The 26,057-nt window shown below is 41.9% G+C and overlaps 1 protein-coding gene across 31 annotated transcripts in view; it reads right to left on the bottom strand.

The window, feature by feature from the left end:
• Positions 1 to 813: 813 nt before the first annotated feature.
• CSPP1 (centrosome and spindle pole associated protein 1) overlaps positions 814 to 26,057 on the bottom strand; it is a 63,601-nt gene continuing 38,357 nt past the window's right edge. For 22 of the 31 annotated variants that reach the window (XM_088676360.1, XM_088676358.1, XM_088676365.1 and 19 more), the window contains 15 exons: positions 25,837 to 25,984; positions 24,745 to 24,897; positions 22,911 to 23,023; positions 21,460 to 21,609; positions 20,841 to 20,984; positions 17,445 to 17,549; positions 16,406 to 16,466; positions 16,162 to 16,285; positions 15,024 to 15,169; positions 11,630 to 11,764; positions 10,481 to 10,536; positions 8,055 to 8,106; positions 5,738 to 5,844; positions 4,933 to 5,083; positions 814 to 1,877 (listed from right to left, as the gene is read on the bottom strand). In XM_088676360.1, the coding sequence (XP_088532486.1) occupies positions 1,681 to 1,877; positions 4,933 to 5,083; positions 5,738 to 5,844; positions 8,055 to 8,106; positions 10,481 to 10,536; positions 11,630 to 11,764; positions 15,024 to 15,169; positions 16,162 to 16,285; positions 16,406 to 16,466; positions 17,445 to 17,549; positions 20,841 to 20,984; positions 21,460 to 21,609; positions 22,911 to 23,023; positions 24,745 to 24,897; positions 25,837 to 25,984 (1,842 nt within the window). In that variant the 3' untranslated portion in view covers positions 814 to 1,680. Of the gene's footprint in view, positions 1,878 to 2,894; positions 2,968 to 4,932; positions 5,084 to 5,737; positions 5,845 to 8,054; positions 8,107 to 10,480; positions 10,537 to 11,629; positions 11,765 to 13,167; positions 13,519 to 15,023; positions 15,170 to 16,161; positions 16,286 to 16,405; positions 16,467 to 17,444; positions 17,550 to 20,840; positions 20,985 to 21,459; positions 21,610 to 22,910; positions 23,024 to 24,744; positions 24,898 to 25,836; positions 25,985 to 26,057 lie in introns of those variants that run through there. The other 9 variants (XM_088676364.1, XM_060277766.2, XM_088676371.1 and 6 more) reach the window with 5 other exon arrangements.

Genomic DNA, 26,057 nt, shown 5'->3' with positions numbered 1-26,057 from the left:
GCTGCAGCAACAGCTTCACTATGAAAAGGACAAGTTGGCCAGTCACACTAGGGACAAGTTAGGGCCTGTTCAAGTTTGGTGAGTTTGCAAAACTGAAGAGGGGCCAGCTTATTTCCTGCAAAAGCTACTCCTGCCTTCATCCATTAGAGTTGCAAGTAAGCCCAACCCAGTGACGTTATGCTGGACAAACAACTTACACTTCAGTGATACTTTATCAGCATTAGAACATTAGAAGAGTCTTACTGCATCCTGTCTTCCATAGGAGTTGAACCAATTGCCTCCGTATGCTTAAAACAGCACACAGAGACAGTAGTACTCTCCTACTTGTGCTCCTCAGTAACGGGTACTGAAGGCATGCGACCTCATGCTTGGGAGGTAATATAGCCATCATGACTAGGAGCCACTGACAGTAATCCATGGAGGATAAAGCTAATCCCCCTTTTAAAATCATGACCATCGCCACATGTTCCCTAATTTAAGAACAACTTCACTTTGTCTGTCCTGAAGTTCTCATCCACTTAGCTGCACTGGATGACCCTGGGGCCTAGTCTTATGAGAGGGGGAAAAACTTTAAGGGATGTAGAAAAGGGGGGCACTAATAGCATATGTACTTACCCCCAAAGTATAGCGTGGCTGAACAGGAGCGCCTATCTCCACTACTCATGCATCTGGTCCTGTGTCTGGAGTTCCAAGAGCTAGAAACAAAAGAACTCGTGTTTTTCAGGCCATGTCACTGGGCAAGAGTGAATGGGAAGTATGAGCAGAGGTGCATCTCTCACTCTGTTCTTTTAGAATTCATCTCCACAAGAATAGTTTAAAACTCTTTTCCTAGTAAAATTTATTTTTTAATCTTACATTCATGACCATAAATATATTTAATAGTATTCACTATTGACATTTAAAATACAGAAGAACACAAGATGACAGGGTAATTTAGAATATTAGAACAAATGATTCGATAGGAAGTCTGGAAAACAGAGTAAGGGCTTCACCACGCTTAACTTTTGCCCCCACACTTTCCAGGCACAGCTCTGCTCTTTAAAGCTCTGTGTCTGAGCACTCCTTTTCCACCGCCGAGCTTTCACAGTGGTAAAGAGTGGGTTTCCATGGGGAAAGCTCTGGAGCAAAAAAACTGAGCGCTCAGACACAGAGCCTTAAAGCATGGGCCATCCCTGTAAAGTGCAGAGGAAAGGTAAGCGAGGATCAGCCCTAAATCAGCAAAAGGAACACTTATTAATCTGTTCAGATCATTGAATACCTATGAAATGCATGAGAAATCCAAGCCACAGCACTCAGCTCTGTTAAATGCAGAACACGTTTCACACTCTTGTAAGACTTTAGGTCTGAGGTAATTTTTCAAACAAAAAATACCAAGAGGGTGAACTGGAAAGCTTTGCCTGTGCGCCATTCAACTAGCTGAATAGATGCATGTTTGGCTCTAGCTTGCCAGTTTCAAGACGACCTAGTATGCAAGTTCCCCTTCCAAAATTAAATCTTATCAGTAACATACTGACCATTTAACTTCAGAAGATAGAAGATTGCAGCAGGTTGTCAAAATCTTGTTCACAAGATTTGTTGCAGCTGTGCTTCTGCACACAGCATGTAAATTAAGGAATTGAAAGTGCAGTAGTGGAGAAACATTCTTTTGAAAGGCACAACTGGCTTCACTACAGATTTTATTCAGCCATGGGCTGTGGACAGCCCCTGCCAATTGAACGGTAAGTTCATCTCAGAAGACAGTTTAGCTTGACTTGACTGCTCAGCCATAAATCTTCTCAGGGTTTCTGATGTCCCAGGTCTCAGCCACGGTTCGGTTGCCACTGTGTCCACAGAGCTGGGTCTTCTGTCAACCGCCATTCCCAGTGGAACATCATCAGCTTGAGGAAAATAAAACAACTTTAGCTACTTCTGCAGAAAAAGCACACTTTTACAATGATAACATCATTCCCTGACCTAGCAAGTTTTCAGACTTTACAAGATTCTTCTTCAGTACTGGGTATTCAGAACAAAATTGCAGTAAGGTGGGTTAAAAAATATATATAATACAGCCAGGCTGGCTTCAAATATTCTCCACTTCCAGTGACTAGTACAGTAAGGTGCATGTTCAAGAACTGTTTGGCAACAGTTATCAAAAAAATTCCCCAAAGCTAAATGGATTGAGGAATAGGAATTATGCATTCTCAGGGGACTAGTGTTCCACAAGCAGAAATAGATTTCTGGATGCACACCAGCTGTGTTGTGTGGGCAGAAGCTAGTTGTAAATGAGACAGATGGTACAGAGTGATGAATGATTTGGAGGGGGAGCAACATTCAGCAAACTGGCTTTCATGAAACTGATCTGTGAAAAAGTGAACCCCTTTTACTCCCCCACAGAAGCCTCTGGACCCACTTGTCTCCAATGTCACTCATAACCTAGGGGAGTCTCCTGTCTGCAATTTTCAGACCAATTGCTCACAGCACACTAAGCAAGATGATGATAATTCCTTTTTAATACACCCCCACACTAACACGATTGCAGGAAAACCGCTTCAGTAAGCCTTTTTCAAATTTGGAAGGGTTTATTCCCTCACTAGGGGTGACCAAGGCTGCAAATGTCATTTAATTCTCCCCCAAAATGGGGAGGGAATAGCCTTTCCCCTCAAAATAATGAATGGCAGGAAACAAAGCTGTTTTCAACAAATCTGCTGTTGGCAAAAAAACAAGAGTTGAATCTGACAGACCACGGGGCACCTTGATGTAACTTGGCTGCTTCCAGAAGTGACAGATTTAGATCCAAATCAAATCTTGTGGCTGATGCACACCCATGCCAAAAACCATATTCAAATATCTATTTAGTTATTTATCTGTCTTATCTAACTACTGAAGCAAGACACCAACTATGGCTAGTTACTCACCCTGACCACCACTTCCTTTCTATAAAGAAAATGTCAAAAATGAGTCCCGATTTTGTTGATGCAACATGCTAACCTATCAAGAAAGAATACATGATACAAGGGGGAAAGATTTTTAAACACTTTTGTTAGTTTCTATGGTCTTTGGGAAAGACGCCTACAGTATTTCTTAATTCTAATTGATTATTCTTAATAACGATGAAGGGGGTGAAGGAAATGGATCCCTGTCAAATCTGCACGTGACACAAAACTGGAAGGTAAAGTTAGCATCTCAGAAGATGAGAATAAAATTCAAAATGACATTGATAAAACAAACATTCAAATGACATTGATAAAATAGAAAAAGTGAGTTGAAACTAGCTAAAAACAGTGACAAATGCAAGGTTCTTAATTTTGACAACAATGAAGTTTTGGATAGAGGGTGCCTAGCTTGGCAGCAGTACATTTGGTTTTACACTGCTGCTGTTTTTATTCTGTTGGAACGTTCATGTTTATGTCTTACTTTTTTATCTTATAATTTTAATTTTTCAATGTAAACCACTCAGAAAACTTCTGTTGTTGGGCAGTATGCATGTTGAAAAATGCATCAATAAATATGACAAAGATCTCAGGAATGCAGGCCTCATCTGGAGTACTGTGTCCAGATCCAGGTACCACACTTTAAGGAGGATTTTTGACAAACTAAAACAGGTTTGGAAGATAGTACAGAAATCCTATGAGTAAGAGTTGAAGGAACTGGGTATGTTAGCCTGGAGAAGACCTAAGGGATGCTCTTCAAATACCCGAAGGGTTGCCACATGGAAGAGGGCAAAGGCTTGTTCTCTGCTGCCCTTGAGGGAAGGACTAGAACTAATGGAGATTAGGAGAAACGTCTTAACAGTAAGAGCAGTTTGACAATGGAACCAATTAAGGAGTGGGGTGGGAGTGGCTCTCCTTCACTAGGTGCTTTCAAGCAGAAGATGGGCTGCCATCCATGCAGGATGCTCTCTGACTGCCAGCATCTAGCAGAGGGCTAGACAAGTAGCTCACAGGAGAGCCTCCAACACCACAATTCTCATTTTGTGGAATCCAACCTACGACACACAAGCCACAATGTAGTGGGGGGACCTGTGTGCATAGCCAGTCACCACTCCAAAGTAAAGCTGATGAAGGCCAGACAGAGTTTGTACCTAAGGGAGCCTCACTGGGGCTCTTGGCATCTCCTGGCCTCCCCTATTGTTTGCTCCTGCTCTCTTCAATACCTGGGCTGCTGAGCACAGAAAAGAGAGAATGTGGAGTCCCATCATTGCATCAGTTTAAAAGCTGTGCAGCAGAAGTGGGGAAGAAAAAACAGAAGTTGAGTAAGGGCCTTTGAAAACTTTCCCCAGCCACTCCAATTTTAGGATAATTTTTTTAACTGGTGATAGTAACATCAGTTAAAAGTTTAAAGACCAGAGAGAGAATGTGGAAGGAGCTTTCAGTGATCCAAGTTGGTTTTATCCCCCACTCTCCATGCTTCTCTTTCAGATTTCTTCTGGTGTTCTGCCTGTATAAAAGTGAAGTGAAATGCCAGTTTGGGCCGTTTACTGCTCTTCCCTAAACTTTCTTCTTGTCAACAGCATTGTTTCAAAGGCAAAAAGCCTAAAACCTGGTCACATATTTCTCTGAAGGTGAGACTAGTTCTACGTAGGGCACTTCAGTAGCTTCCAAATACTTGGATATGGCAATGTAGAAGAGCTTCCTTTTGCTGCACAGGAAAACCTCAGCAACAGGATGCCAGCAATTACTACTTCAAAACAGTAAGCTACCACTGGGACAATTTTTGCTCTTCTATTTATTGGGTGGTATTCAACTCTTACTTAAAACAGACTCATTGAAATTAATGAACATGACTTAAGGGCCAACTTTAACATGCCAACTCTAAAGAAAGCTTCATTAAACGCCACACTATGAATTTTATTTTCCCCTATGCAGAACAGAATGTGTGTTCTGTGAATGTTTGTCGAATGCCTGGCTGCTATGTCAGTATCCTGGCTACTGTCATTCAACAAAATGACCATACCTATATGAATGGCCTTCTTTTGCAACTCATTCAGCCTTCGCAATCGCTCTTCATTTCTGGCTTTCAGCTGATCTATATTAAGACTAGAGTTTGAGTGCAGAGAGTCGTCGTCAGTCTCCAGTGATGGAGTCGGCCTAACAGCGCCAGCATCCTAAAGATGTAAGGAATCATGAGACGCTGCATGTGATACGTATTGGCTGAGGAAAATTTAGAAGGCTTTCTACATAATATATACACACAACTTCACCCACATAATGCCACTCTTCTTCCCTCTCTTGGGGCTTGGCACCAAGGTTGAGCAGACACTTCCCTAACACGCCTCCTTGCCTCTGCGTTCTCCTCTTCTGAGGTAAATCCCTCCTTATTTCCTCCCCCTTCCTGCTTTCTAGCCTCCTTTGTCTCTTCTCCCTCAGATCCATCTCTGGTTTCCTACTTTCTCGGGCCTACCTATTCTTTCTCCTAGTTTCCATCCACACACCCCGATTCCCCCACACACTGGCTGGTATAGGCCTTTGACATGCTCACAACCTCCATTTTATTCTCCTGTCAAGTGCATCCTCCAGCCCCAGCATCTCATCTGCCCATTTCCATCCTATCCCACTCAGCTTCTGGTCAAGCTGATGGAAGAGCTGATTGGAGACCAGTGCACCTGACAGACCCATTGTTTATACATAAAGGCTCTGCGAATGCAAAACATTCATTGTGCTTGTGTCCCATTGGAAAGCCCGTAAAGGGGACAAGTTAGTCCCAACAACTGAGCTTCACTGTTTTCAATAAATGCAACTAGTTGGATGAATTCTACTACCATTTTCTTTTCTCGCCTCCTTTCCCTTGCAGATACTGGCAGTGGTGGAGGTGAATTCACATTGAAGTCATGGTCTTCTAAAATAGGAAAGGTCTCTCCATCAGTACCTAGGAGAAGGAGGATTAAAAATATTAGCACTTGGATTTTTAAGCAAAGTTCATGAAAAAAAGCTTAATACACTCAACATACTAAAGACAGGTTTGTATCTTAAAGCACAGCTACAAAAGACTCATCAACACCCGTCTAAATGACCGCTTCCATTTCCGACCACCGCGGACCCGGAAGTGTTTACATCCGGGTTCCGTGGCGCTCAGATGCGCAGAAGCGATCTGCGCAGCACATGCATGCGCAGAAGCACTCTATTGGTGCTTTGTGCACGTGCAGAAGCGTGCATCAGGGAGCGACCGGCTGCCCGGAAAGGATTGCGGTCACAAACCGAGGTATGACTGTACAGGGAAAGTTTATCTCTGAGGTGGAACTCCTGCCCTGTTTGTGCATTTCCAAGAAGTATCTAGTCGGTCACTACTGGCAACAGTGAAGCTGCTTTAGATTTCCAAACAGACTAAGTATGTGAGCATGTGTGCAACTATTCTAGAATAGCTAAATAAACCCTGTAAATAAAACATGTACACCGTTATGCTCAGATTAATTTTGTTCCATATATCCTACATAATACAGAAACGGCAATAAAACCTCAGGGTTCCTTTTACGTTTTTCTTTTTCTTCTTCTTTCGCAAAGCAGCTACGTTTTGGGAAGATGGCAAGTTTTGTCAACAGGATTGAATTAGTGCCCAAAACAAATCCTACCTAAGTCTATTTTCCTATGTATACATCATTTGTGTTATTTTTAAATCAGGGTTTCCCAACCAGGGGCTGGTTGAGAAGTGAAGGGGGGGAATCCTGATTGACTGCCTATCCGCTTGGCCAATCACAAGTGGGCGAAGGGGTGGCCCACCAGGGCCTAATGCTCCTTTTTCCCACGTGCGTTTTGGTGGAGCAATCCTGGTTTGTTTCCGGAGGGTGAGGGCGATTGCTGAGCCTCCCATTTTGACCAGTAGAGCCTGTGATCCACAATCCCCAGGTCACGTAAGTGCGGTGGTGGGATGGCAATTGGTAGGGCTGGGAAAGCCAGAGATGTTTGTTGCTACTGCCGGTGTAGGGTGCAATCCACCCCAGTGCCGAGCTCAACAGGGTCTTCGGACGTTGCCAAGGGATGCAGGGCCTGTCCGCAGCGTCAGCCTGGCTCTACAAGGCGCGGGGTGGAATCCATCCCAGTGCCTAGCCGAGTGGGGTAGTCTGGTGTAGCTGACTTGCATCCAGTAAATAACTCAGAAGAAAGCCGCAATGAATTCAGTGGGTCTTGGCTTACTTCCAGGTAAGGGTATGTGGGGCTATGGGAAGGAAACAAGGTCAGAAGGAGGCCGTGGTTGGGAAAAGGTTGGGAAACATTGATTTAAATTATCTGGAGAGTCTGATCTTGCATTAAGAGATGTGCTTTGAACCAGCATGCCACAGACTAAAAGAAGGAGAAGGAAGAAATGGTTCAAATCTACACTTGGCCAGCAGAAAGCTGCATGTGGAAATAGACACATGGAGACCCTCAATAAATCATTTATTAGGAGATTCTATTAAGGCATCCTAGAACACATCCTATTCTCCAATATTATCCTCTCTCTCAGCAGACTAATTTCCAAATGGACTTGGGGGTCATAGTCAACATAGGGCTGAGTAACTGCTTGTGCTTTCGGAAGTCGTTTTACTCCCCTCTCCCCCTCTCATGTGCCCCCTAACCCTCTGGAGCAGTTTTGGAAAAGGAACCGTTTGCCTGCTGTGCAAGCAAAATTGTGCTATTCTTGAATACAGCCACCCCTTTTTCAACTATAGCAGGCATCCCCAAACTGCGGCCCTCCGGATGTTTTGGCCTACAACTCCCATGATCCCTAGCTAACAGGACCAGTGGTCAGGGTTGATGGGAATTGTAGTCCAAAACATCTGGAGGGCCGAAGTTTGGAGATGCCTTAACTATAGAAAACAGGTCATGGCACACCTGAAGCCCAGGTAATTTAAATATACAAATATGAGCAGGTCTCTCTACCACCTTCTCTACTTTTTAACCACCTTCAGCTTTTCAGAAATTCAGGAAGATGAACACCCTTCGAACCATGTATACGAGTTTGGGATTGGGTGAGCACATACTACTGATTACAGTCCTGAACTGTACTTTTTCTGCAACCAAAGAATGAGCAACTCTTGACAGCAGCCTGATCAAACACAAGAATTATACCAGGAACAAGTGCCTCTGAAAATATATACTCACCAATAAAAGCACTATCAGACTCTAAAAGTGAGTTTGACACATTGTCTCTGACCTACCAAAGAAAAGCGAGAGGAAAGTTGCTTCAGATTTTTTTAAAAACTGTAAAAACACATCAAGCTAAATGAATAAGAGTTGTAAATGTCACCAGACTGGAAGTTATTAAATCTCTTTGTAACACAAGAAGATTCTCCAAGTTTTCCAAAATTACAACAGTGCAGTGTAGATGCTCAAGGTAGCAACAGCCTTTCAGAATGAATGACTACACTTCACGAGTGGGCTTGGCACTTGAATAACATTGCCGTTCATGTACAGTACTGAAAACCTACTCTTGTTTCCTAATACAGACAACTGCTACACAAACCTCATATTAATATATTTATGTAAACTTAAAAATCACACCTTTCCCTTTTATGCATACGTGTTTGTATTGATAAAAGGTAGGCTGGTTCTGGAAGTACCAGTAACTTGCAGCTGACTCAAAGGTTTGGTTCTGTGGGTCCACGCATAGATGCAAAAATGCATAAAGCAAGCCAGGAACCCCCAGAACTGGCCCCCCTGCAAGGTGGAGAGGTGCTTACCCAGCTTTGGAAAGGTGGCACAATGGCTCTGGCAATCTCACAGAGCCTCCCCGCTGTCTTCCCAAAGTCAGGTAAGCCTGCGATCGCAGCTTTGTGCGGGGGGGGAGGGGGTTTCCTTGCCTCTCCATTTGTTTATCCCACACACACACACACACACACACACACACACACACACACATCTGCACAAAGCTGATATCACGTAAGTAAAATAAGTATAAGATGTGAGTTACTTGGATACACGTCTTGATTGTCACTGGAAATGCCCATTCACTCAGCGTATAGAATGCTGAATGGTATGGCAAGGAAGATTCATGCTTGTATGCTGTCTACTTTCTGACTTTCGCTGCACATGCCCCTCTCCACCATCACCCATTTCAGATACTATCAACCTCACACCTTGCCAAAATCCCAGCCCACGGTTTTAATAATAATAATAATTTATTATTTATACCCCGCCCATCTGGCTGGGTTTCCCCAGCCACTCTGGGTGGCTTCCAACAGAAGTATTAAAATACAATTATCTATTAAACATTAAAAGCTTCCCTAAACAGGGCTGCCTTCAGGTGTCCTCTAAAGGGCATCTAAAGGACATTGGTTTGCTCCAGGCTGAAATGATGACTCATTGGCTCCCAGTACGTTTCCGAGCACAATTCGAAGTGTTGGTGCTGACCTTTAAAGCCCTAAATGGCATTGGTCCAGTATACCTGAGGGAGAATCTCCACCCCCATCGTTCTGCCCAGACACTAAGGTCCAGCACCGAGGGCCTTCTGGAGGTTCCCTCGTTGCGAGAAGCCAAGTTGCAGGGAACCAGGCAGAGGGCCTTCTCGGTAGTGGCGCCCGCCCTGTGGAATGCCCTCTCATCAGATGTCAAAGAGAAAAACAGCTACCAGATTTTTAGAAGACATCTGAAGGCAGCCCTGTTTAGGGAAGGTTTTAATGTTTAATCAATTATTTTATTTTTCTGTTGGAAGCCGCCCAGAGTGGCTGGGGAAACCCAGCCGGATGGGCGGGGTATAAATAATAAATTATTATCATCATCATCATGTACTGAATAGCAACTCTTATTGCTAAACAATACCATCCTAAGACATTTATTACACTTCTCCCTACTTATGACCTGCCTTTCTTACTATACAGTATATTCAACGTGTCTCAGAAACATGTTACAGTGCATAGTTAAACTGTGGAATTCACTGCCCCAGCATGCAGTGATAACCATAAACTTGGATGGTTTTAGAAGGGAGTTAGACAAATTCATGTGAATAAGGCTGTCAGTGGCAGTATGCCTCTGAACACCAGTCGCTGGGGAACAAAAGGGGAGAGAATATTGTTGCTCTCCTGCTATTTGCTGGTTTCCCATAGGCATCTGGTGGTCCACTGTGAGACCAGATAGGCCAGCTGGCCTCATCCAACAGGCTTGACAACAAGAAAATTTCAGCTTTCCATATCACATGGAAGTGACTAACAATAGGCAGCTAATGGAGGCATTTCATCACTGGTGAATATGTTCTCAAAGGCTTTTATGAGCAAATTTCAACTTAGGCACCACTTTTTTCATGAAGTGAAGTTTCCAGGTACTCCTGTAAGTAGCACCTGCGTACAACACAATACTCAATCCTAGATGTTATTAGCACTTGGATAACTGCTGGAGATGAGGCGAGGAAGAGTTATTCGGGAGCAGCTAGCGCAGAAAAAGATGGGGGTATGTACTTTACAGATGTGCATCACATTGAGGTGGGATTTGAAAGAAGGAAGGACCTGTTCCAGACACAGGAATTAGTCTAGGTACATTTGGCACTGTTCGCTACTTTGGAATAAAATCAAAGAAACCAGTTCCATTTTGCTTACCATTCCTCTGTCTCTCGATTTAAAGCCAGGCACAGGCTCATCAAAATCTAGGGCGGCTATTAAAGCAAAGGAAAGCAAGGATGAAAACAAGATTAAGAACAGAGTGTTAATGATACAAAAGCATAATGCAACACTTAAATTCAGGGACTACAATAGCTGTTATCTTTATTAAAGCCATACATTTACTATCACACCATCAATAACAATAGCTGTTTTGCAGAAAAATGGCTACGGTAATATCCATAATTACAAAAATCAGATAAAGGGGTGGGAGGCAGAAAATTGCAGAAGGAACAAACACTGGATTATTCACTGTATTAAATATGTATTTACCAACTTACAACAAATAGATTCAAGGGTACATGCACACACATTCTCTCTCTCTCAACAGTAATGCAATAAAACCAAATTTATTTTTCATTCCTGAGGCCCCAGCTCACATAAAAACATTGCCAGGTACAGTATTAGCAGATCAATGAGTTAGCAATGATACACATACAAAACTCAGGACAATACAACAGGACCAGCCTGCATTTAGTTGACCTCCTGAACTACATGGTTTAACTTCTTTAATTTGATTGCTTGAGGACTTATACTTTGTAGCAGCAGTACCTGTGCATTATGGCGTTCCGGCTTGCTCAAGACATTTTGCAGTCTGAAGCAAGATGGTTCTCCCTCCATTCCACGTGCAGATATGGTGGAATCTTACTGGCAACGGGGCAGCATAACAGAGGGCAGTAGGCTCACTTAGATGACACAGGCCAGAGAGTGTGGCACACACAGCTGTGTCTTCCAGCACCTCACTGCTCTCTGCACATAGCTGTCAAGTTTTCCCTATTCTCGCGAGGAAGCCTTTTCAGCACAAGGGAATTTCCCTTTAAAAAACTTGACAGCTATGTCTCTGCATCTGCCTGAGGAAGCCTAATGAGTGGGTGAGTCTTTTGGGTCCAACTAGGTAAGTCATTTATGGGTGTCTTCCCCCCCCCTCTCCGGTAAAAAGCAGCCATAGTAGGGTCCTGATTTGTCTTGGGATTACCTTTGTATTTTATGCAGGAAAACACACTCAATCTAGCACCAAATGCGAAGTAAGTCTCCACATCTATTTTAGGAAAACAGTCCATAGTTTTGATCAAATCCGCCCTAGCTTACCTTCTGCATTTTCCCTCAGTTTTTTAAGTTTCTTGTTCTGCTCTCTTAGCAATGCTTGCTGCTGAATGTCCAGGGCATCATTAGTCGTGGGAGGATCAGGATACATATATCGTGTTTCTACCCGTGTGTCTGACTCTGTTACATAAAAAAGAATACAATTCGCATACCATGAATGGGCCTTCCAGGGTGGTATTGGGAGAGATCTACTTAGAGCAGCAATGGGGAGTCTGTGGCCATCATCCCTGGCCAGCGGTCACCCTGGCTGGGGCTGCTGAGTGTGGAGTCTAACAACAGCTGCCGGGCCACAGGTTCTCCAATCCAGACCTGAATCCTTGATGATGTTCTCTCCTCTCTGGTGGAACCCATGTTCTTTTCTCAGGGAACACCCACTTTGCCAGATGTGAAAAAGCTATATGAATCGAAGGGTGGGCCGACAACCAGAAAGGAAGCTGTTTAATCCAGGAGGATGTTCTGACAAAAGCATCACTTGAAGGCACCTTCTGAGGAAGCATGAGGCCCAACTTATAATTTCTTGTGAATGTGGAGGCTGAAAACAATGCAGCCACAATGCTGACTTCTGTGGACAAGGCTGCTTTTGCTCAGTGAAGCAACCAGGTTATTCGTAATGGGGTGGCAATAGGCTAGAGCAGTGGTTTTCAACCAGTGTGCCATGGCACCCTGGGGGCCCTTGAATGATGGTCAGAGGTGTTGTGGGCAACATTGGCCTCTGTCCCTCTTTCCTTCCCTCCCTCTTCTCTGATGCCCTCTTGCGTCTCTGCCTCCCAAAGGCTTGCATAGCTGTTCGCTGCAGCAGCCCTGACTACAAGCTTCACAGACGAATGGTGCCTCTGGGGCTGGTCAGGGGGTGTTCTCTAGGCCCCTATGGGGCAGTGTGAGGAGGTACCTCTTTTGGGGCTGGGGGGGGCAGCTCAGAGAGCAGTAGTGGCAGCCCAGAGGACTCCCAAGGAGAGGGGAGAGGAGGCTGAGGGAACATTCCACAAGGGAGGGTGTTTGAAAAAGGGTGAGAGGCTGCCAAGGGAGCCATGGACTCAATAATAATAATTTATAATTTGTACCCCACCCACCTGGCTGAGTCTCCCCAGCCACTCTGGGCTAGAGCTATGTAGGCTTTGATCCACCAGGCTACAGTGCAACTAGAAGCCTTGTTCCCTTAGGGATGTTGGATGAGAGAAGACAAAGAGGCTACTGAAATGTCTCCGTCTCCCATCTCCATCCTTTGGAAGTGGATTTCTTTATTGCCCTTCCAATGCCTCTCTTATAGGCAAAGGTACTTGTTGACTGAAAGGGTGCTGGGGTCCAACACACCTTCTGAAATATCAGGAGTGGTCCTGCATACTTCTGCTCTGGGATGGAATACTGGCAGGCTTGGAGTCTTTATGCACTCTCTTATGATGGTGAGAAGCAAAGGGGGAGACTATCTAGAGCGCTGCTGCATTTAGAACTGCCTTAGATTTTAGTTCTTTGGGAATATTAACTAATAAATAATAATAATAATAATAATAATAATAATAATAATAATAATAATAATAATATTTTATTTATACCCTGCCCATCTAGCTGGGTTTCCCCAGCCACTCTGGGCGGCTTCCAGCAAAATATTGAAATACAATAATTCATCAAATATTAAAAGTTTCCCTAAACAGGGCTGTTTTCAGATGTCTTCTAAAAGTCAGATAGTTGTTTATTTCTTTGACATCTGATGGGAGGGCATTCCACAGGGCAGGCCCCACTACCGAGAAAGCCCTCTGCCTGGTTCCCTGTAACTTTGCTTCTTGCAGTGAGGGAACCGCCAGAAGGCCCTTGGCGCTGGACCTCAGTGTCCAGGCAGAACGATGGGGGTGGTCTCCCTTAAGGCTTTGCATGATCTCCTTTGTAAAAAAGGAGGGGTAGGAAGAGAGAAAGAGATTGGATATCTGAAGAAGTGTGCATGCACACGAAAGCTCATACCAAAATAAAAACTTAGTTGGTCTTTAAGGTGCTACTGAAGGAATTTTTTTATTTTACTTCGATCCAGACCAACACGGCTACCTACCTGTAATCAATTCTCTGTGTTGCCGAAAGGAGAAAAATTATTACTATCAGAATCATTTCCCCTCTCTTTTTCTGCTTCATACACATTATTGTCTGGTGCCGTCTGGTGGCCAATTTGGATATTGCTTGCAGTTTCAGAGACAGCTGTGTGCCTTTTTTCTGTCCAGAGGTAGAAAGGACTTCCAAAGGATTGGTCTCCACTGAGTGGACTTGCCCAGAGCCAGGCAAAGTGGATGGTCTGTTTGTGCCATCCCACTATGTTCCCCACCCCCTTCTAGCAATGACAGAGAGTAGTGGGTGGAAGAGCTCAATGCTGGAACCTATCTAAGCATACAGCAGGGTGAGGAATGGGGGAGGTTTTGGTGACAGCAGATCCTTTTTTGCAGGATTCTTACATTTTGAATTGCTATGTTTTAAGGTTTGCCAGTGATAGCCATGGCACAGCAAAGTGGCAAAGAGAAGTCCGGCAGATCAGGAAAGGCAAACGGCGGGGGGGAAGGGACTGATCTTTTTGGGAGAGAAAAACTAAGTGATCCCAAAAGAATGAACCAAGATGGCTGAGGAGGAGGAGGATAGAAACAGAACAGTTAACCAGAGCTCAGAAGAGAGGAAGAGGGCATCTGCTTTGGGGTTAAATTGAAGGAATAGTCAGAGGAGAAAGAGAATAACCAAATCTTCCAAGTCACGTGTAAGTGCCATGGGGAAATTAGGCAATATGACCCTTTAAGTGAATGTTTCCCGCACCAATCTGAGAATGACATTTATAAGTCTCATGATATCCTTTCTCATAAAATATTATCAAACATATATAAAAATAGTGATCAAAACGTGCTCTGGTTTCTTTGAAATGATGAAAAAGTTTTCTCTTATTTTACCTGGGAAAAGAGTGCTATGGATAATACACACACGGTCCTTTTTACACAATGATTATTTGTGGGAGAGGATTTGCACATACTGATGGTGGTTTTGGGGATTTTTTGCTGTCTGTTGGGTAAGGCTAAATCATAATTCAACATGTTCTTAAAGGTTATTCAAATACTTGACGTATTCTGGTTGAACTCATGATGTACATTGAACCAGCAAAGTTCTAATTACTTGAGCATGCTCAGTGGAAATGGAATATTGACTGACAGTTGGTGGGAGGGGTATGGAATGGGGCAGAAAACCAAGGGAGGAGGAATAGTATCCTTGAAGAGTGCTGTGATTAGCTAGAATCCTGACCAGAAAATTTGTTGCAGGTCCCACTTGTGTGCCACAAGCAAATTAAGCAGTTTCCTTTCATTAGAATCCCTCCCTTTAAAACTGAGGAAGTGTCCCGTCGTAAGAAAGACAACAGACTAACCTTTGTATTTAAGTTCATTAAAATCCCGGATATTCTGTATGTTGATAGGATCAGAGACATCTTTTGATGACGGTCGTCTGACTGGAGCTTGCATACGATGCCTAGCCATCTCAAATACATCCATGTTATATTTATCTTTCCTCCTGCTAAAAATAACCAAAACCATGCTTAGAAAACTAACCTCAGAATGATGTAGGTTCATTTATAAACAAAATGGGGGGGGGGATTAGAGAATAGTTGAGATATCTGATTCAGACTGGAGTTTAGAAGCCAACCAGGAAAGAAATGCAGAATCCCAGTTCAGTAAACATTCTACTTACAGAGTCAGATAAAACCACAGGGCAGGGACAGGCAATGTAATCTATAGGAGTACTTTGGACAGAGACAATTTGCCTGTAAAGTTTCTTCCATTATGCCAAAAGTATGCTAGATGCATAACTAAGCTGGGCCAAACTTTGAGAGATGAAACAACTAACAAAAACTTTTATGACCCAACACTTAATAAATGCAACATCACAGTCCTAACATTCGCTTAACTTCATATTCCTTAGAGGACCCGCAAACCTTTCTGGATACAATAGGTTAAGAAAGGAACTCAGAATGAACCATGTGCAGCCCCAAAGGGCCATTAACTAAGGACAACTAGAGTCACGAGTAGCTTTAAGGTGAGAACAAAGTCCTCAGTCTTAGGCTCTCTTGTGCCTCATCAACAGAATTGTGGATCTAAGACCTGGTGCAAGGAAAATTCATTGCAATGAAGCATTGGCACCGTGGCTTTAGTGTGGATGAGAAAGTCTTGGGAGTCCATCCCAGAGCCCACTGCTTCTAACATGAGCTCCATCCTAACTCTTGCACCAGGAAAGAGGCTATAGGGAGATTCCACTAATGGATTATTCTGCAATTTTCTCCTTGCACTTCAACAGCTGCAGGAGGTTCCAGGGACAGACCACCTGGGTATAACTTACAGAGGTGTGTAAAGCAACAAAGGGCAGCACAGCCAAAGTCCCTTGTCACTCCTTCCACTGGCAATTTTTAATTCCAGGGGAGCATTTTTAATATTTGCTCAATTACATATTACCTGCCCAAGAGAAATTGCACACTTTACAAAACGCCCAAGTATAGACTGAAAAACACTCACCCTTTCGCTGGCATGTCATCGTCATCACTGTGGACTTTCAACAACTCTTCCTGGAGTCGCCGCTCTTCACTGCGAAGCTGCTTCCTCATCTCTGACAGCTCACTTATTACATTCTTCTTTTCTTCTGTAAATCAGTATAGCAACAAAACAAAAATGATACAGAAGACCCAAGGAAGCCTTTTTCTTGGCCAAAAATCACAGCCAAAGAAGTGACATATTCATTCATGGCATACAGATTTCTTACCATAGGCACGTAGCTGGTTTCTTCTGGCTGGAACTGGAGGAGATGGGATTCTGGGAACATCCTAGTAAAACATTAACATATAAATTGTACTAAAAATGACTGCATCAATAAAATGAAAACAGTAACTTCGTATGGCTCATTTTCATTCAGTCTAAGAAACAAACATTCACAAGCTCAGAGGTTCGATTTTCTCATAACAGACGTTGACATTCCACATGGCAAACTGCTTTTGAGACCAAGAGGAGTTTCAAAAGCAGTCTCTGTGTACCACGAGCACCTAGGTGCGATGCAGGAGAGCAATGACTGAATATGGAAAAGCATTATGGGTTAAGCAAGCCTGCAACTTTTTTTGGTTACAGTGCATATCAGGGGCTGGTATGGCACAGGGCATGGATCCATTTACCAGGCACCCCTCCATCTACTGGCCAATTTATCACCTAGTCTATTTGCTGGAGCAAAGTTCTCCACCTTGCAGGCGTAGGCCAGTTATAACTATGAATAATATTTCTCTCCACCCCTGTCAACCAGGGGCCAACAAATATCCAGAGAAAAAGAATGTACACTAAGAGAGGGAGGGAGGGTGGGGAAGATGGCAATGGCTGGAGAATCAGCCTGGGCTCTTATTTGAAGCTCAGGCAACAGATTGAGGGGGATAAGTCTTCCCTCCAGGTTGCACCCTGAGCCACGCCCCCAGGAACTAATGTAGAGCCCCTATTGGCTTCTTGGAATGGGTACTGCCCAGGCCACGGTGCAGCCGCATCAACCAACTGCATGTTTTCCCTGGCCTCTTGCACCCAAAGCAGCCCCGGTGGCTGGGGAGTAGACGATTCAAAGAGAAAAGAACACAAAACCAGATCAGCACAAGCCCCTTAGAATCCAAATCACTGATGACAAAATTATCAGAAGGTTGCCAAGATATTAGATGTCAACTGATAATGGTGGTATTTTTCCTCCATTAAAACACCCCTGGGGTTTAAGTCAAGATGCAAAGTGCCAGAAATGCATTCATGGATTATATTTGAATAAAAGGCAAACATACATGTGTATAGTAAGACGTACGACTCTCCACTAAAAGAGACCTTTCTTCTTTTACAACAGCTTTGTTCTGAAGAGATGGAATGAGAGGAGAAGGTTGTCTAGAAATCTGAAAAAAAATGGAGAGGGGTGAGAAGATTAAAATTTCCTGCTTAAATAGCAACTTGAAAAAAGTATTTATATACCAAGGAAAGTCTTTCATCTGACATAATAAGCTTTGTCAGCATCTATTTCCAAAAGCAAAGCCCACTTGGCTAATCTTTTAGGAATCTATGGCTACAAAGAGAGGGGTACTGGGAAATTAAAGAACGAAATACACAGGAAATGCAGGAAAAAGCAAGCTTGCCCATTTACCCTAAAATCAGATAGATAAAGTCAAAAGTCATTTGTTAAATGTATACTCCAATGTTTAAATTCTCTGTTGCTGCTAACGATAAGGACTCTAACTTCAGTTGATTAGGAACCTCAATTGACCCAGCTGCACAGATATTTTTGGGAAGGTTTATGAACATTCCAACTACACAGAAGTTTGTTTGTTTTTAATATTGAATACACAAAGTCTATGGGATATGTACACCAATGTAGCAGTGGTGGAAAGAGGTTCAGCAAAGAAGTAGGCAGCATAATCAAAGAGCTTGTCCCTTGTCGGACCATGTTTAAATCTTACAGTGGGGGGGGGCTGATTGTGAGGAAGAGAAAGGAAAATGGATACTGAAGGTATTGCAAAAGATATACACAGGTTTTTCTCTGCACGTGTAATATCCGCTTAGCATATATAGATTTATCTTATCTTTCTCTTTACAGGATGAAGCTATTTCACATTATGTAATAAAAACAGGCCCCTTTAGAGTTCAGTTTTGTACCCTGGGAAGAAAAGGGGTCATAATTGCTATGGGAGGCCCCACCCACCTTCCATATGTTGGTCAGGGCATATGCAGGCCTTACATATAAACTCCAACCATGCAGTCTGTAAATCCCATCTTTCAATTGTACTGAACACAGAGACCTCTAAGCACATGTCATGTGTTCTGACCGGGGGCAGGCCCTACACATCCAATCCCATCCATTCCCATGCAAAACTAACTGAATGCTTGTACAATATTTCTGAATGTTACCATTAAAGTGCTCATCTGAAAAGCTGAAATTCAGCAAATTAAAATACTGATCTTGATATATCTTGGATAAAAATGATCTAGGTTATGACTGAGCCTACTTAAATCAAGAAAGAAATGTATGGTGTGGATTAGATGGAAGGAGCTTGTGAAATGAAATTTGCATGTCCTTAACTGTCATTTTAAGAAACAGGCCTAGCCAGATATGGATGCTCAATACCTTAGTCAGGTGGACTGTAGAACCCTCTGAAAGCTGTGTCTGTTGAGGGTGCTCATGACCCTCCCCCCCCCCCACTCCTCACAGTTCCACCACCTAATAACAGAAGCATTAGAAGAACTCAAAGTTCAAATTGTTGCTTTGAACAAATGAGCCTTTGGTGTCTAATTCTTTTGAATTCAAGCTATAAAAGGAGTATACTTCATTATTTACATATGGAATATTTACGGTTCTTTCAACAGTTTTCAAAATTCATGGAAAATTTTAAAAGATGAAATGCTAGTAATTTGAAAGAAGAGGTTCTCTGAATAAATGAAAATACTGTAACATTGGTAGTTGATGAGATGTCTCAATACAACACGAAACCAACTGTAATGGGTATCAATCATCAATGTATAGTCATAGCATGTGGAAGGCAGAAAATAGCAGTATGTTCAAGTTAATAACCAAGCTAAAAAGATGTAAGACATACATGAAGACTAGGTTTCTCCAAGTATGAGTTGATAAAGGGGAAAAATATAAACCAATCAGCATCAAAATATCTTTCCATCCCCGCCATGCATCATCCTATGTCGCCACGTAAGTTTATCAGTCAAAGCCAAGTACCATGCCCTGTCATGCTACTTGAGGATATTAAGCAGAACCGTCTTTTCAATATAACCCGAATTCCATGCATGATGCCGCAAGGAGGTGGTTTATCAGATTCTTACAAGGAAGATCCTCGTTGCACCCTCTACATAAGGAGAGCAAAGCTACGCTAATCCTACAGTAGTTCCATTTCAATATCTCTGTGAAGAAGATCCACAAAGAATACAAAAACCACCTGCAAATTTTCTGTGCTTTTGGACATTCCCAAAGATGGATCTATGTACCGTGTTTCTCCAAAAATAACACACCGTCTTATATTTATTTTTCCTATTAAAAAAACCACGGTGGCTTATTTTCAGGGGATGCCTTTTTTTATTATTATTAAGTATGGTACAGTTTAACCTACAAGGTTAAACTGTCTATCACTATGGCTTATTTTCGGGGTATGACAAAGGAATGATAAGGAATTGTTTATATAATGAAGTCTTGCTAGTGTCCAATATCATCAATGCAAAGGTTTCAGCATGGATCCCAGAATTTTACCAGATATAGTTTTGAAAAAGGATGCATGCCATGGTACTGCCCATTCCCCGTTGTTGCCATTGTTAAACAATGGGGTGGGGTCAGAAATCCTTGACTACCTACTTCAAGTCACACAGAGGTCTAATCAACAAATTTTGATCTTTCTGTCCATCCCTGGCACAGAAAATCAAATTTGACTTTTTGTTGTCAAGGACATGACAAGAGTTAATTCCATGAACATTTTAAAATGTTGATAGAAATGCATCTACTAACATTGCAATTTTTTTCTCATTACTACTATCCATTTAAACGTATGCTCTCATATACTTAAAGGTAAAGGTACACATGACCGTTAGGTCCAATCGCAAACGACTCTGGGGTTGCGGCGCTCATCTTGCTCTATAGGCCGAGGGAGCCAACGTTTGTCCGCAGACAGCTTCCGGGTCATGTGGCCAGCATGACTAAGCCCCTTCTGGCGAACCAGAGCAGTGCACGGAAACGCCGTTTACCTTCCCACTGTAGCGGTATTTATTTATCTACTTGCACTTTGATGTGCTTTCGAACTGCTAAGTGGGCAGCTGGGACTGAACAACGGGAGCTCACCCCGTCGCAGGGGTTCAAACCGCCAACCTTCTGATCAGCAAGCCCAAGGCTCTGTGGTTTAGTCTTCAAATGGTCTCCTCAGACACCTTTGCAGTTCCTTGATATAAATGGAATTTGTCTTTTGAAATAATTATCATAGTTTTAGATTCCCCAGCTAGGAGGCACTTTTGCTCATACAGAAGTTCACTCTCCCTCTCTCCCTCTACAGCTCCTCCACCCCTCAGAAAGCCATTCTGGAGGTTCCATACACACACCTAGAACCCATTTTTACAAGAACTGTAGGCGTGGGGAAGGAGGAGAAATAAATTACCCTCTTCAAATCCAAGCCAACAAGGAACAATTTATGAAATATGATTACCTTTTCTTCTCCAGCATGTCTTTCATTTTCACTGTTCTGCTGGAGCTGTTTATCCAGCCTTTCTTCCTCTTCCGCCCTTTTTCTCTCTCCCTCTTTTCTTCTTTCTTCAGCTAATCGATACAGTTCTTCATTTTTTAATCTTTGCTATGAAGATAAAAAAAATGTGACGTTGCAAAAAGCAAACAAAACAAAAACCAGTATGTTTAGCAAACTTTGACTGCAATTTGAAAAATACAGAGACAGAGAACACGCACAATTGAAAAGAGCCTAACACTCAGAATGTCCTTCTTAGAAATGTGCCCCACTGAAATCAGTAAGCCTTGCTTTAATCCCTTTGTGGGATTGAAGTATAATTTGTGGGGTGAATAATAATGAACAAATAAACATAATTCTCTCTGTCACTAGTTAACTAGCAAGTCCTGAACAAAGAAGTGAGTATCTGGTGTACAATGAAGGAAGATTACTTTCAGCAATTCCCTCCTTGACATCTTTTAGTATTATTATTACACTGAGTCTTTTTAAAAAAATGAGATTTCACAATAATTTACTCCATTCCAGGGGCACCTGATTCTCTTTAAGGGAGGAAACCTATCACATCTATAGAAGTCAGATACCACACCTCTTCTTCTCTCCTTCGTTTCCTCTCTAGTTCCTCCTCATATTCTCTCTGTATTTTAGCCCTCTGCTCAGTTAGCCTTTTTTCTTCCCTTTCTTCTTCAAGTCTTCGTTTTTCACGCTCTTCCTCTTCTCGTTTTCTTTTCTCCTCAATCTATGAAGGAAAAGACCAAATATTTATCTGCCAGAAAGAGCAGCTTAAGAATAATCAAGCCTTAACAGAGATTATAAAATCTATTTTAAGATCTGCATCATGGCTGTAAGTGGAAGTCTACCCATCTCTACCCATGCACAGATAAAGGAAAGTCTTCTATCCATTACAATATTTTGCTTTGGGTCTTACTTAACAACCAGAGATTGCCTTGATACCATCTACCAGACAGCCTTATGCACCTCCCGCTTTCTATACAGGCTGCCAACCCCACCTTCTCAAGCCACAGGGAGCCCCAGCTGAAAGAGTGTCTTGGCCCCAGTCGACAAAGCATCAAGGAAAGTTAAGAAGACATGCAAGGAAAGGGAACGTAACATCCACTTATTTAATGAAAACTTATCCAACTAATAAGGGCACAGTAAGATGACTATGTGCTAGGAGCCAAATCCTGTAAGAACTTATCTCAGAAGCTAAATTCTATGGGTAGGAAGTCTGTAGAAACCTGGTGTTCAGCACTATCTTAGAAGAGAAGCTTGAGAGGACATAGTAAACTAGACTAAAATTTCTAGTTTTGGAGAGGGGATAAAAAGGAAATTTCACTATCTATCTATCTATCTATCTATCTATCTATCTATCTATCTATCTATACAGTTCCACACAACACAGATCTAGCTAGTTAGAATTAGCTTAGTTTTAAAAAGTTTAGGCTTAGCCTTCTGTAAAAACATCCACTCCAAGCTGTTTTCCTTGGTTATAAAGATAAGACTTCTAGTAAAAAAGAACTCAGTTGAGTCTTGTTTTGCTTGTGTTGCTTCCTACTGCAACACTAAATTTTGCAGGATGAAGTTCTCCCATGCAAGGTTCCTGCCAGCCATGCCCTTTCCTATGTTATTCCATTTCCACACATACCAGGGGCAAGGGGACTTCCTCTCTACCCCTCTTGGCATTTAGTTTGGTGGGCACTAAGCATGCTCATGCTCAGTCCCTGCCCCACCCATGCCCCACACCCAAATTTCCTTCTAAAAATTGGGTTTGTTTTGCAGATTTGGGGGTTTCCCCAAGCCTGACAATACTGGCTTTGTATGTGCAAATGATGCTTGTTTGGCTATATAAAAGAATCAGCACTTGGACAATGGTTTCCTTATAAATATCCAGAATACTATATGAAAAATATATTGATTTTAATCTATTAAAAGCCATGAGCAGCACTGCTTTGCAAAATCTTTAAAAGTTATTAAGTCATTAATACAAGTTTGCTAAACTAGAAAAATATTTTACCTCACTTAATACTTATACACACTCACCTGGAAACGAAGAAAGTTCTTGTATGATTCTTGCCGCCTAAGCTGCTCCGGTGTTGGGGTCTCACCAAAAATGTTACCACGAGCAAATGGGGATGTTTGTGTATATGTGAAACCTATTTTTTAAAAAAGAAATACAGTTTGCAAACATTGTTAAACCTGTTATCTCACAGAAGATTCCAAACTCATGTTTGATATCTTGCTTTAAAGAATACTATAACACTGGCAACATTAACCCAATGAAACTTGCCTTCGCAACATGTGAAGCTCCCAACAAAACCAGTCAGCAAGTGCTGTAGTGTGAAAACAGCAAAACCTAAAACGCTTGAATTATCTGAGCTTAAAAATAAAGGAACAAGGAAACAGCATCGGGTCCCCTGGGAGCAAATTAAAATCATTTGTATAGCTGTTTCCAGATCCTTGAAAGAAACTCTTTCCCCCTATTCTCCTTGCACATGTGTGACATGCAGGCTGTGGAATAGGCCACTGGGGGAATGGGAGGTCACTGAATACTTAAAGCACTCTCTATCAAAGCATAAATGACTTGCACCAGGCTATGTGCATGAAGCAAGGGGCAGGGGGACATGTCTGCAGATCTCCCATTCCCCTTCTGAGCCTTCTGCTCGGTCTGTGCACATTTCTCTGCACAGGTGTAGGCAATGAGATGGTGGAAACTAACTCCTTTGAGCTTGTGGGAATTCTCTGCATTTGTGCACTATGTCCATGGTGTTTTAAGCTATAAAAAAAAGGTTTGCCATATATTTCAGTTTATTAATATTTAAAAAGAACTATTTGCATGGGGGAAATGCATCTGATAACCCCACATGCAAGAGTAATCTCAGTATTTGATTTCTGAATTCCCCCTTAATTGTACTTTAAAAATTCATTTGTAAATTTAGAAAGTAATTCTATTACAAAACTGAAAATCCTGGCATCTGCCTCCAAGCACTTCCACGTGGTTGACGAAACAAGAAAATATAATAATTAGGCTGTGGGTTATTAGTTTCTTTTTCTCTAACCCCAAAAATGCATTTAAACATATTATATACCTTGCCATGTTCCATGCTTGTGAACACTGGTGTATAATCCCATGTTTTAAAACAGTTTTCATTGTGACCAACTAGTTAGTAAAAATATAAAATACGGTACCCATGGACTATCAAACTGCATGCATTGCATTGGAGATATCTGCAAAACAGACTACTTAGCACTAGTTTTCTGGATCATGGCTACAATGTACTGTATATTATGGTTGGGTTGCAGGTACTCAATATATAGGTGGACATAATTTAGCTCTAACTATCTTATTCCCAAATAATATTTTCTTAAGCATTTTTAACCTCTTCCAAAGAGCTCCTTTTTAATGTCACTAACTACAAACCAAGTCAAGAATGAAACATTATTGTTTTTAAGACTGCTGCTTCTTTTCTTCCTGGCAGAATATTGGAACTTGAACACTGTTATTCAGATGCAAAAGGAGAAGGAAAGAAAGGAGACAACACTAACAGGAAATAATTTACGCAGACCCAGTGATTATAATGCATACTGAGGAGCTTCCTGTTCTCTTTCTTCGCTTGATGGCGGACACCATGTAAATGCGCAAGGAACCCCTTGGGCATGCACAGAGTGCTTTCACAATGGAGAACAGGAATACAAAAATATTTATCAGTGCAACCATACAAGCAGTTTCTAGAACTGCTAACTAAACCACGTTCAAGAGGATTCAAGGAAACATACAGGATTGTCTTCAGTGGAAAGTACAGCATAGGAAGAATGTACAGTCATTCATCAGGGACACAACACACATTCGCAACTGAAAAGATGGTGTTATTTAAACCTGCTATTTTATTTGAAGATTCATCTGTATTCTCAAGTCTTGGGGAGGCCAAACTTAGGTCAACAGATACTATAGCCCTTTTATCTTCATATACTCGTGCCTCTGGGTTATGATATGCATCTTCATTTTGCTTGTGCATCATATTCAAGTCAGCTGAAGAAAAGGGGGAAACAGCCATGTATAATATTTTCTTCCAACATGAGGCATGTTTATGACATAGTTCCAAGCCAAGAAATGTTCTCCAGATATACAGTTAAGAGGAAATACAAAGGCCATAATCCAAGATAAGAGCTGCATGTGCTGTGCCGTGTGTGCTTTATGTAAAAGCACACTAAAAAGCCAAAACAATATGTTATAATTTATTGATTATTATTATTATTATTATTATTATTATTATTATTATTATTATTTAAAAGAAGTTAGCGCTATGTTTAAGCCATAAGTGGAAGGTCTCAGGACTCTAATGAATTGATGCACTGAGGTTTTCTGCTGTTTGCCTAACAGAGTTGTCTCCAGATTTATCACCTCTTCACTTCCATATTATTTGTTAAAGCTGGCAAATATCAACTACCATTCTGATTAAAACATATTTAATAAACACAATAACAATTCCAAACTACTAGCAGGAGAGCCACAGTATTTTAAATAAGATCTAGCCCTAATTAGATGTTTATCCTTTATCAATATAAAACGAGAAGCAGACTCAATTATGGGACTGGTAAACATGTTTCAGAAACCACCACTATGACTCAAAAAAGCTTTTTTTGGGGGGGGGGGAGAGACTCTGTATTCATAAGCCTGTCTTCAGTGTATTACAGTATTCTCTCCTCCATTATACGTCCTTTTATTCCTAATGCCACCTCTTGCTACATTTTTCAAAAAATATCACCCTTACAAGTGCAGCTCCCACTAAAAGAAACAAAACTACTGTTTGACTGTCTAAATAAACAGAGCTGATTTCTTCCATGCTGTAAATTCGCTGTAGTGCATCCATTTTACTCTCCTGTCAAGTGTCATTTGTTTCTCAACAAATATAAATAAATATAGACATAAACATAAAGTAAAAAGAAAATCCCCTGATTTCAAACATACTTATGAGGTTTCCTTTTTTATCTCTGAGAGGAGCGCCACCACCACCTTTGCCCCAAGGATTGTAAGCTCTCATTTCAGCTTCTAATTTGGCCTCATACCGTTCCTTTTCTTCCTTCTCTTGCCTGCGACGTTCTTCTCTTTCCCTTATCTGCAAAGAAGTATCAGCATTTGGCATTACATGTCTCATTAATACGATAAAAATTAATACTGAATTCAATGTC

This window comes from Zootoca vivipara, chromosome 8, assembly GCF_965207765.1.
Source record: "Zootoca vivipara chromosome 8, rZooViv2.hap1.1, whole genome shotgun sequence".
NCBI classification, from domain to species: Eukaryota; Metazoa; Chordata; class Lepidosauria; order Squamata; family Lacertidae; genus Zootoca; species Zootoca vivipara.
The sequence above is the reverse complement of the archived record's forward strand: the minus strand, read 5'-3'. Positions and strand labels throughout refer to the sequence as shown.